General features: G+C 46.0%; 1 protein-coding gene across 1 annotated transcript in view; it reads right to left on the bottom strand.

The window, feature by feature from the left end:
- Positions 1-12,361, bottom strand: part of MRTFA (myocardin related transcription factor A) — a gene marked incomplete at its 5' end in the record, with an annotated part of 49,574 nt that overhangs the window by 5,327 nt on the left and 31,886 nt on the right. The window contains 9 exons of the mRNA XM_082488263.1: positions 2,189-2,362; positions 3,535-4,650; positions 4,921-5,092; positions 5,443-5,696; positions 6,229-6,384; positions 6,855-7,030; positions 8,454-8,615; positions 9,296-9,371; positions 10,928-10,983. Coding sequence (XP_082344389.1) covers positions 2,189-2,362; positions 3,535-4,650; positions 4,921-5,092; positions 5,443-5,696; positions 6,229-6,384; positions 6,855-7,030; positions 8,454-8,615; positions 9,296-9,371; positions 10,928-10,983 — 2,342 coding nt within the window. The remainder of the gene's footprint in view (positions 1-2,188; positions 2,363-3,534; positions 4,651-4,920; positions 5,093-5,442; positions 5,697-6,228; positions 6,385-6,854; positions 7,031-8,453; positions 8,616-9,295; positions 9,372-10,927; positions 10,984-12,361) is intronic.

Genomic DNA, 12,361 nt, shown 5'->3' with positions numbered 1-12,361 from the left:
TTTAGAATGAAGGCAGAAGGGGTGATCAGGGGAGAGTCCACATCAACTCCTGTCTCACAGCTGCTTTGAGAGACCATCACCCCCTCTCTTGGGGACTGCTGCACAGACATCTGCAGTGCTCTGCTCCCAGCAGCCTGACTTCTTCCATGCACTCTGTGCACTATGCCCTGGCTGCAGGGGAGAAAGACAGATTTCCCCTCCAACTCACAGCTGGAAATCTTTTGCTGATTTTTCTAATGCTAAAGCAACCACACCACAAACCACCCCCGGGCTGCTCCTGGATGGGGAGAGCCTCATCTGTCCAAGTGGGGGATTCCTCTAGCACTTTGGAGAGAGAGGGCACTTCCCTTGTTATGTTCAGCCTACTCTCTGCAATTTATCCAGGACCTATCTTTTTACCCACCTCCCTCTGCAGTGCCTGCTTTGGGGACATAATCAAGCTTCACCAGCAGCAAGTTTCACAGCCTGATGGTGGGCGGAGAGCACCAGAGCACTCAGCAGCACCAGAGACCTCCAAAGGAAACCCCAAATGTTGCAGGAAGTGGTGCTCATGACTCAGCTTTACCAGATGAATCAGCACACAACTGCCCATAAGAAAAATTAAGATATGGATGAGGTCCTTGCCTCTACAGCAGTTATGCATGATCCACACTGAAGCTGCTACCCTGGAGCAGTGATCCCCAGGCAGTAGCTGAATGCCAGTTCTAACGCTTGCACTTGTTGATGCTCTTCCCCATCCTGTTTTCCCTGAAAAGCTGTTCATCTGTTCTGTGACCTGCAGGTAGAGGAGCGATCCCAGGCCCCGGCTGGCAGAGCTGCTCTGGGGTCCACTCTCTTCCTGACAGGGGCTGGAAACTGGCATTGAGGCACAGGCCACTGGGATGTACTGGGAGGGTACTTTTTTTGACACAGTGGGTGGGCCAGCTTTGCCAGGAGCACCAATTTTCAGAGATCATTTGTGGAAACCATTGGGGAAGAAGGGCTACAGGTTTGGAGGTGCTAAGAAAAGACAATATGGTGTAGGGCAGCTGCCCCATGACCACCTGCAGACCTGGCTTCTGACTTTACAGGGTGGCAAAAGGATTAGGAGAGTCACCATAGATGCCTCCATGGCACCCTCAGGGAGTCTGAGGGAAAAGGTGCCTGTGTTGTTTTACCTTCTGCGTTTCCTCAAAGGTCTCAAAGCAAATCAAGGCACCGACCCTTTGCAAAGTGGACAGCCCACTCTGACTACACTAGAAACAATTCCTGTCTTCATATTCTTTCCAGGATCTGACTCAGAAGTGATCCTCCACACTCTAAAACCTCTTCATAATCCTTCTGTATCTTATCTTAATTACATGTTAGAGAGAGAGCTAAGTCATCCCTGATGTGGGCTAGAAAGGGAGGAGATGCACAGCAGAGCCTCTTTACAGCCATCACCTGGAGAAGCGGTAAAGCCAGAGGTACCCTCTTTCTTGATCCTGCACTGCACATCACACAGAGATGGTTATCCCTGCTATGCTCAAGGCACAGGAATAGAAATCACAGCATGTTCACTGGAGAGCAAAAGGTCACATCCTTTTGCCCCTCTCAGAGCTCATACGCCACATTCAGTAGCAGACATGCTGCCCACAGCACCGTGCAGTAACACTCTCCATGCAGTAACCACCACCTCAGTTTAGCAGCACTCCTTCAAGAACTGGGGACACCACTGTGAACCAAGCCTGCTCACTCTGGCCTCTCATCATTTTTAATTGATAGACAATGCTTGCTTAAAACACCAGCTGGTATTCTGCCCAGATGTGGGCCCAAAGGGCAGAAGCTAGTAAATTGTCAGGATTTAGCCCAGAGCTCTTTGCTGTAAAGCCTCCACATCACTTCCAAGCATGCCTGTACGGGAAGACCTCATAAACACTTAGTGCTCCTGAAACCTCATGCCTGATGGGCTCTCTCCATCGCAACTAGTTGAGCAGGAGGCAGGGGAATGGAGAGGCTATGCCAGGCACCCCTTCTGCTGACACGTTCAAGCAGAAAACCAAACACTCCCCACAGCTGCAAGCTGTAGCAGAAGCTGCTGTGAGATTTCAGTTGCTGTGATGATAGTCTCTGACCAGGATTGTGCCTGTGTGTCCCCTTCCCACTGCTGCTACAAATCCCGGCAGCAGGCAAATAAAAACAAGGAAGAAGTGAGCAGGCAATGAGCTACCTTTCTGACAGATTGGTTTAGTCCTCTGGGCTGCTGCTGCTGCAGGGGCTGCTGCTGCTGCTTCTGCTGCTGCGTGGGCTGCTGCTTCTGCTGCTGCGTGGGCTGCTGAGGGGTGCTTGCAGGTAGCTGACAAGGCGGTTGGCTAGAAGTTTTAGCGGGTGATGATTGTACTCTCTGGAAAGAAAAGGGTATCCATGAGAAGTTATTCCCCAGACATAACATGGAGCAAGGCTTCTGTTTCTTAAAGGATTTATGGAGTTTGTTCTTCCCCACTCTTTAGGAAACTCAGTCAATCATTCTGTTTCATCAAGCAGAGAAATCGGATTGGGGTGGGATTCAGAGTCCTAAAAGAGGAGGTCATACCAGTCTAAATGCCAGGGCTATCCGTGACATCCCTTGAGGGCTGGCAGACCTGACACAGGACCTGAGCCATGCTGGAGCAGCAGCTGGAGTTCAGGTGAGATATCCTGGGGCATCAAGGGTGACACCAGATGCTGATATTTAGACAGCAGACTGTCATCTCATCTGCTAGACAGCAAATACAGCCTGCTCAGTGCCTGTCCCTGATGGTAGACACTGCCACTTGCTCTGCAGAAGGTGCAAAAAATGTAGCAGCAGAGAATGAAAATCATCTCTGATGCCATGGAAGATGCTGGGGTTTGACTTATGCCATAAAACCTGTGCATATTTATCCCTTCCTGGAAGAAACACTTGGAACACTTCTGTTAAGTGCTGAGCTCATGCCAACAGAGGAATAGTAGATCATGTCTGATGAAAGACTCTGTTAACACTGAAATACTGACACGCATTAAAACAAAGAGCAGTCAAAAAGCAAAAAGTCTGCTCCCAGGGTCTGACTGCAGCTCTCGGTAGACAACGTGACCTATCTATCACTCCAACTACAATCTCTCTAATAAAGGACAAGAGGTGAAATACACCCTGCTTTTTTTTAATACCACAGGCATAGTTGTTCTTTCAAAAAGTAGTGAAATGTGGCAGCAAACCCTTGTCCTCCAAGCCTGAGATCCTGCCTGACAAAAGGCAGAAGCATGTGTTTGGAAGAATGCTGAACAGCCTGTGATGCACACAGTCAATCGTGCATTACTGTACGCAGTTCCTCATTGTCAAATTCCAGTCTTTTTGCTGAAGATCTGCTTACACTGCTTTGTTTTACAAAGCCATGATCTACCAGCCATCGTAGCAAGCAACTCAGCCATTTTAGTATTTACTGCATTGAATTTCCACCACGTTAAGTCATCCTATGGTAACCTGAACCGTAAAGAGCGGGAAGAGGGAGAGAGGAACCCAACTGCTTGCAGCAGGGCTGTGATCTAACCCTTGCCTACCTGCAAGGCCGGGCAGCTACTCCCTGCCTTCCCGTGGGGTGAGAGGCCCTGCCTCTCGGCGCTCTGCTTGGTCACGGTGAGGACGATGTGGGTCCCTGTGGAGTCGGTGATGAGGGTGGGGGGAGGGGTGCCCTTGATGAGGTCGCTCAGGGCGCTCCCTTGCTGGCCAAGGAAAAGCCGCGGGCTGTGGGACTGGCACAGCGGCTCTGCTTCCGCGGCTGGCACCTCCTGCTTCACCATCACGGCTTTCTTTGGCACTGGGCTTGGATTCAAAGTGTCCATTTGGCTAGCTGTTGGTGCAGGGCTGAATTGGTCTTTTTGGCCACTGGATTGATTTGCAAACTGGCAACTCAGGAAACCGTTTTCACTTTTGACCTGGGTGCCAAACGCTACTGGGTTGGAGGCAAGGGCTGTTCCTTCTCCCGCAGCCACCGGGGCCGGTAGTGACTGCTGAGAACGCTTCTCCTGCTCTAGCTGTAGTCTAAGCATCTCAACCAGCTGCTGCTTCTGCTTCAGCATGCGAGTGAGTTCCTCGATCTGCTTGTCCTTCTCCTGCAGCATCTGGTCTTTGTCCTTAACTTCTGTATCTCTGCTGTTACCAGTGCTGCACCGCTCTGACCTGGGTGCCGCATTTACACTGCAGGAGGCAGACTTGGAGCTTTCTTCTTTCACCAGGAACTGCACTGGAGACGCCTGCAAGGTGAGCTGGGTCAGGGGTGAAGTCACCATCTCTCCAAAGGTGTCTCCGGTGGCTGAGTTCTCGTCCCCTGTGCTCATTTGTGAGCGCTCAGAAGGAGTTGGAGAAACAGGAGGAGTCGAGCCTGTGCTGCCAAACTTCATCACGCTGCCACCAGTGACTGTGGCCACAACTACTTCTGCTGGTGCAATGCCAGTGGTGACCAGGGCTGGCCCAGTGCTCAGCCTGGCAGCTGGGAAGGCTACCACCACTTCGGCAGCTTTTGGGATGACGGCTGCTGTGTTGGGCTTGGGAGTTTGGGTTGTTTGGCTGGCTGCACCGTTCTGCTCTTGATAAGCTCTAAGACGCTCAATCAGACCCGTCTTTGTGCCCGAGACAGGCAAGGCCCTCAACTTCAGCTCTTGCTTCAGCTCTGCTACCTGATACAGGGGAAAAAAAGCAGGCAACATTAAGAGAACATACTCTTTATTAACAGCTACAATAAACATGGAGCAAAGGACTAAACAGACCCTCCTGCAGGCCAACAAATCTCTACCTCAGGTACAAACTGCAGGGTAGCAATGCCAGCTGTTATGACTAACTCCTATCAGTGCACCTCAGCCCTGCTCTGGGGCAACAACATCGTTCAGTACTGCCCTCTCCATTGACAATGGCAAAAAAAGGACTTGGCAGCTCCACAAGACATTTACCTTCATCTCATCTAGGTTGGCAGGGAGAGGGCCAGGCTTCCCCCCTGCAGCATTACTGTTTTGTCGCATCAGCCCACTGGAACTCGAGGATACTGAAGACGTGCTGCTGACTGTGGCAGAGAGATTGCGTACAGCAGGGGCACTGGCACCACTCTGCTGCTCTCCTGGAGGCCTGCAGGGAAAGAAAAAACACAGGCATCAAAACCAAAGTGGAAAGGCACTGGAGGCCCTCAGTCTCAACAGTCATCTTCAGAAACATCTGGGTCACTAGTGCCACCCTAGTCACTAAAGCACTCCAGTGCCTTCGACTATATCCATGCCCCTTACTCTGCCAACCAACTCACTTCTGCTGCTTTTGTCTGATTCATCTGACACTGGCCCTTTTGTGGCTTGCTGTAACTTAACGAGATTGAGTGTGTTACACTCAACCGCCACACCTCACACCCAGAACACAATGTCTCTAATAACAGTACTGGGGAAGCAAGTGCTTCCTAAGAGAGAGCTGCCATTTAGGACCCATACTTTGGTGGAGCTGGCAGGATCGTCTGATAGTTGTAGTGCTGCTGCTGCTGCTGGCTGAGGATCTGAAGCTGGAGAAAGAGCTGCTGCTGCTGCAGTATTTTGGCATAGGATGAATCCATGGGAGGAGCTCCCTTGTCCTGCTTTTGGTCCGGGGGAATATACTGATGATATTTAAGCTTCTTGACTTTCGGCTTCAACTCCTTGGCTTTTTTACTGCGCTGAGACTTCTCACTAGCAGACTTGGGCTGGCTTTGCTATTTCGAAGAAAAGGAGGAAGCAAATAAGAATGGAAACACTGAAATAACATAACACTCCATGTAAACCAGAATGCACGGTGGGATTTTCATTTCAAAATTCTCCAGATTTGACCTCAGGGTCTTTCCATGCTTCTCTAACTCGGGCAACAGTATAGTCACCCGCAGCAGCTTACACTGCACCGTAACGAGGGTCATCTTTCTCAGCACACCAGACCACTTGCTCATCCAGTGCAGACACACTGACTCTAGTTATGGATAACGCTGATTGTTTCAAAACATTTTGAAGAAAAAACACAGGCATCAAACATGCAAAACATTTTGCATTCAGGACCCATTTTACAGAAGGTGAATACATCATGGAACAGAAAAACCTATTAAATATGTTACAACTAGTGTCAAAGACACTAGTGAGAAATAAGCTTTCCTTCCTTTGCATCTCTTAACATGATACTTTCAACTCCAAACCTTCAGAGTAACGATCTTATCTTCCATCAGACTACAACAATGAAGAGACCAGCCAAAATAGTACCTTAATGAGTGTTGGTGGGGGCTTGGCAGCAGTAAGAGCTGCTCCATTGGTAAGACTAGGAGGCAGAAGAGGTGGAGGTGGCAGAGGCGGGGGTGGCTGTTCAGGTAGGAAAAGTGTTTCACTGGAGTCTGCACTAATCTGCAATTGGGATGTACCCTGCAGGGACAGAAAACAACGTAATAAATACACATACAAGGACAGAAATGGTTTAAGAGAGTGCAGTAAGTTGACACTACCAGGGAAGCAGCAAAAGTTTCAAGTCATTAAGTAGACTCTTCTAACCCCCTGCTTCAGTTGTCCCTGAGAAACAGCACAACTTCTTAGGGCAGAAAAGGAATCAAAATCCCACACCTGTATCTCCCAGCTTTGCTGCCAGGATCAGTTGCACACCAACACAGGCTGTCTCACCAAGTAACGATTGCCCCCCTTCCCTATATGGCACCACTGCAGGAGCTTCTGAATAAACAGAGGACTTCACCAACAACACACGGAGCTAAGACCCCTTGTGAAATCTCATGCACTATACCTTTTAAGGATCCCTCAATCTCACTTTTTAGGATCCTCTGCCACAAATCAGCAGTAGCTCTGAAGCTCCAAGGCACTGCAGGAGGCTACCACATTCTCACCTGAGCTAGTGATGTGCCAGTGGTGCTAGGGAGAGGCTCACAAATCCGGGAGTCCATCGGCGATGGGACAGACCCCTGAGACTCATGGCTGGCTGGCTGTTCTGGGGAGAGGGCATCACTGCTGTCCTCATCAAAGGAGGAATTGTCTGCAACCTTTGGGTAGTTCACCTGTCCAACTAGAAACACAAACACCAACTGTGGTCTTTAAAGTGGAATAAGAAATCATTTCACTCGACACTAGATGTTTCACAAAGATAATGAAGGCATGGAGAGTATGTCTGAGTTGTGCTTAAAGCACCAACTAAAAATGAGAAAACAGAGGCCCAACTGGATCAGTTTTGAGTGTTCACATTGACCTCTGCTATCAGTAGAATAAAATGATGCAGACTGGAGTGAACCAAACAAGATCAGGAAGTATAACAAGAGCTATTTAACTCTGCCCAAACCAGGATCTGTGGCATGGCTTATTTGATTAGCATTTGGCACCAAAGAAGAAGGTTAGACAGTGTAAGGTTGGGTCATGGTTTATTTGGTATTCTTCCTATGCTGTGGAAGGTAGAATCCCTCTTCAAGACAGAATCCCAAATTGTCCTCTTGTCATATAAGCAACAAGGGCTCTGGATTAAGTGGTGGCCCTGAGTGCTATTAGCATTTCTGTCTATCTGCATGTCCAGTAGATAAATTCACTTGAGTGTACATTTGTAATGAACTAATGTTTTTTAGATTACATTGTCTCAAATTAATCCTGCTAAGCAGGAAAATAACATAATTTGCACCTAACATAAAAGCAACAGAAATCCAGAGAGATGTCAAAGTCAGAAGGAAGCCACTTCTCTAATGTCCCAGTTCACAAGTTCACTTTTTCTCTCCCTCAACCACTTCTTGTGCAATAGTGAAGGCAGGCTCTCCCACAACACTGTCCTTTTCCCTTTTCATGAAAAGTATTCCATCTTGCTCACAGTTGTCTCATTTGTCTTTAAAGTAGTTGTGCATGTTTGAGGGGATGAATAACCACAGACACACACAGACTGTTCAGTCTGGGGAGATGGGCAACAGCACTGCTGAGGCAGTGGGAAGGCTATTCCTCAGCATTCCTTTCAGCCCTTGGAATGGCACTGGCATGATTTACATCTGTTCTGGTTTATTTTTAAAGGAGTTGAATCCTCTGAAGTTTTTAAGTTCACAGACAGCTTTTGTTTCATCACACCTGTTTATATTCTGTCTCCTCTCCCTGATCTGAGTAAGTCAGTGGGTTCTCCCTGACTAAGGCTGCTGACATGTTATAATGGGAGAGGGATTTTTAAGGAGAGAATCTAGGGAATGCAATCTTCAACAGTCTTTCAAGTCTTTAGGGTATGCAATTGCTTTCACATTATTCTGGGGTGTCCATACTCCCTATAATTTAATGTCTCTGTAGCACTGTCTGGGCCAGAGGGAGTTCTGCTTTTTAGAATCCTTGGGGCTGAAAGGCCGTGATTCTGAGGCAGGAAAACAAGACCAACCATGGGACTGTACTCCCTTAGACAGGCAGCTGAATTGATAGGAAATCACAGCCACCTCTGGGAAAAGCCCTCAACACAGATCCTCCTCTGGCCTTACCTATAATGGCTTCCTTCAGGCTCGATTCCACAGGCAAGATGTTCTTCTCCACCAGCTCCATAGGACCTGGCCTCTGCGCTATCTTCTCATTGAGGTCATCTGCCAGCCTGGCTCTCTTTAGCTTCAGCTGCTTAGCCTGCAAGGAGGGTTCAGCTGAGGTCTCTGTTCAGGGGAGAGTAAATAAAATGGCATCAATCCAGCAATGGTCAACCTATGCACTTTAGCAGTATCTTACTTCTAGTCAGAAAGGTAACTGTAGATAACAGTAGATAACTGTACAGAAAAATAGTTGCAGATAACAACAGATAACTATGCACTATAAAGATATTATAGATATTATGTATACTTAAGTTATAAAGATAATTACAGTAGCCTTTGTGACTCTAGAATAGGACAAATTCACTGTTCTCAAACCTGATGTCACCCAATTCTCATTCATCTTTTCCCTTTCAGTTGTGTCCAAAGACGTGGTACTCAGCAGCAGCATAGCACTCCCCTCTCTGAAACTGAGGTGCTTACTGATTAGATTAAATCTGCCTTGGTCCCTTTTGGATATTTTACAGTGTCTTCCCTTAGCAGAAGAGCAATCCACAGTCATTCCATTTCATTGTTGCTCAGCTACACAAAACTGCACAATTTTGAGTTCACATAACGGATTCTTCTGAGAATCTCCATGCAAGCAGAGTTGAATCCCTCCCAATAAATCATGCAATAGGCAGGATGGTCTGCCTGCTTCCAACTGAAAGAAAGACTTGGGGGTCAGAGGCGATATAGAAAGCAGTTAACTAAGTAGTTACAATAAAGTTTATTGTTGAAGTTTTCCTGTTCAGCACATGGCATACCTTCCAGAATGTGCATCCTAACCAGCTCTGATCTCTCTGGCCGGGACCGGATTTTCCGTTTCAGATAGTCCTCTGTCTGCAGCAAAAACAGACAAGCAAGAACCAATTTCAGTTGGTCAGACAGAGGAGTGAGGTAACCTTGGACAGCACAAACAAGAGAAACAACCATCTTCAGTTGTTACTGAGATCTAGATAAACACGGAACAGAGAAGGGGTATATCTTCTGTCCCAGAGCACCCAGAGAATGAGCTTAATCTAAAGATGACCTTCGACTGTACATCGCCTCAGTGTAAAGGTGCACTGCTGCCTCGCAGAACAGAAACTGGAAAGGACTTCCTCAAGAGCTAAAGCCCTGTCTTCCCCTTTTATGCAACACCATTAACTTGTGTCAGAGTGAAATTCAAGACATTGCTTTTTACATTAAAGATATATGCACTGGTTCCATTTTTCACAGCAAATACTTTCATATACTGATGACATTCGGGGCTGACTTGTGGTTTGGGCATCCTCTTTTATTTGTTTAAAGATATGTTATTTGTTAAGCTAAAGACCCCATGCACTCCCTTGGCAGGCAGAATCTAAATGCTATGACAAGACCCATTTAATTTCCAGAACCGCTTTCAGGTCTGTCTTTGGAGAATGCACTACAGAGCAATGTACAGAGATGACCCTCTCCAGGCTGAGCACACTACCCTTTACACAGCCCAGAAATGGGAGCAGTGGGTAACAGACTGGTATGTATTGGCCCTCAGAATGGGGCTTCAGAGAAAATAAATATTAAAGTCAATCAGACAACTGCCCCATACTTTCTCAGTTGCCCACACCAAAATATTAACTTAATAAGAAGGTTTTAGGAAATAAGAGGGGGAAGAAGCAAAAGCCTTTTGGATGTTGGTCCACTGTTCCAATCCTTCCACAGAGTTTAAAGTCCTAACACTCTCTTACAGGTTTTAATCACAGCTGTTATTTTTTTACTTATGTTGCTTTCACTTTTAAAACAAAACTTAAGCCAGCAGTCATAACAGATTTGCTAATCAGAAAAAAACTATCCCCAGAGGCCTTTTGAGGAAGAGAAATCATCAAGAAACCCCCTGGTTAGCAGAGGTGCTGGATGAAGTGTGACGCCTGGCTTCCTCTTTCTATAGAGCCAGAAGTCTGTGTGATTTCAGTGTTACAAGATTTTGTGGGGGATCCTCTTTACTAAATTTTCAATTTTTAGTGTCCTAGATAAACATGTGCAGGTAACAGAGAACCATATACTTTCCTCAAAGGTGGAACTGAGCTTCACAGATAGCAGCATTTAAGGGCAAAACAGACACCATAAAAATAAAAAAATATGGACAGTGGGGAAGAAGAATATCAGTGACTTCCAGAAAAAAGAGTCCAGGAGAAATACAGGCATCATATTCACTATTTTTTAGGCATTGTTTTTTAGTTCACTGAGGGTTAACCACCACCACATACAAGCTAAAGAAGACCCCATCCAATAAATGTCTGACTGCATAGCGCTGTATTACATCCAGAATATAAACGATTTCCTTCTGCATCTCACTAACAGCTTCAGGATGCTCAAAACACAAGATATACTACTCCTGACTTCCTCAAAACATTAAAGAGCATATTGCATCTTACCCTGGCCCGCTCCAAACTCCTTCTTTGCTCATGAAATGCAGCTGGACTTTTCAGAGCTGTTGAGAGAAAAACATTTAGAGAATGAATTAGAATGATGAAAGTTCTCTCACTGCACGTCCCTTCACGCCAACTAAGTTAAGAAATACACCGCAGCAACTGCCTCCTGCATCTTTCAACACACTGGACCAGATCTCCAGCTGGTATAAAGCGATGTGAACTGACGTCTTCCATTTGACAGCACAGGAGCTACAGGAGCTGACTGTATCTTTTTGTGGGCTACTGAAGAAACATGGGCTACGCTTCTAGTTGAACTAACCACTGTTCACAAAGTTGGGTCCAAGAACATGAGTCAAAACCAGCCCCCCAATAAATGCCTTTTACAAGTTTCAACATAGAGTAAGATATCCAGGACCCTTAAGTAAGGGAACGGCACTGAAACATTGAAGAGGTACATGAAAGGTTTGGATGAATGGAGGAGGATCCTAATGAACTGTAAATCCTCTTTACTACTTTTTAATGTCAAAGGAAGCCACAAGTCTTTCCTTAATCTGCACCTGTGTTTTGTGTACATGCAAGGGCTGGTTGCAAATTCTGCAGGTCCATAGGAAATATATATTGCTTCATATAAGAGAAACTATCATGAGAACAGGAACACTTGGACAGGAAAGTACATCTGTTTGCTGACAGAAAACCAAGACTTGAGGAATTAACAGCAGCTCTCCACATAACAGACCTCCTCACCCCATCAGGTCCACTATAAAACCAGAGCCAAAATGGATTATGTTTTAAGAAACGGATCCTCTGCTGTCCAGGACTGTACTAACCCTGGAGGAATCTCTCACTCTGCCTGGCTCCTTTGGAGCACACAAAGCTCACGTCCCACAGTAAAACTGGAGAAAGAGGGTGACGTTAGTTCTAACTCAGCAATGGTAAAGTGTCACTAGCTCCTCATGGTTTTCCGAAATTCACAAGTAGCTTGTTTTTCAAAACAATCACATTGTGGCTTGTAATCAGAACTAGCTGAAGGGAACATAATAATTTAGTATTTCTGAAATACACATGTTTAAAACTGCCTGGTGGAGTTTCTAAATTACCATCAAGCTAAACAGCAAAGTTAAAAAAACTTCAGCTTTAAAGATAAGTTGCAAGTCTTGAAGACAGAAATGTAAACTTTTACAGTTAGTAACTCCAATGTATTGCATCTAATCCTATGAAATACAGTCTACTCGTATTATTTTTCACTTAAGACCAATGATTAAATATTTCTCAAATGTAACTTCATAATGAAATCTCGAAAGACTATTAAAAAATAAAAGCCTTTGCGTAAACGCAATGTAAGAAGCTACTTCTAATGAATGTGTAGACTTCTAAACTCTTTCCTATAGAATAAAATGGACTAGACAAAGTGTTAAGACAGACATACGTTCTGCAAAA

The sequence above is a fragment of the Vanellus vanellus genome (assembly GCF_965231255.1).
Source record: "Vanellus vanellus genome assembly, chromosome: 1".
In the NCBI taxonomy this organism is placed as follows: domain Eukaryota; kingdom Metazoa; phylum Chordata; class Aves; order Charadriiformes; family Charadriidae; genus Vanellus; species Vanellus vanellus.
The sequence above is the reverse complement of the archived record's forward strand: the minus strand, read 5'-3'. Positions and strand labels throughout refer to the sequence as shown.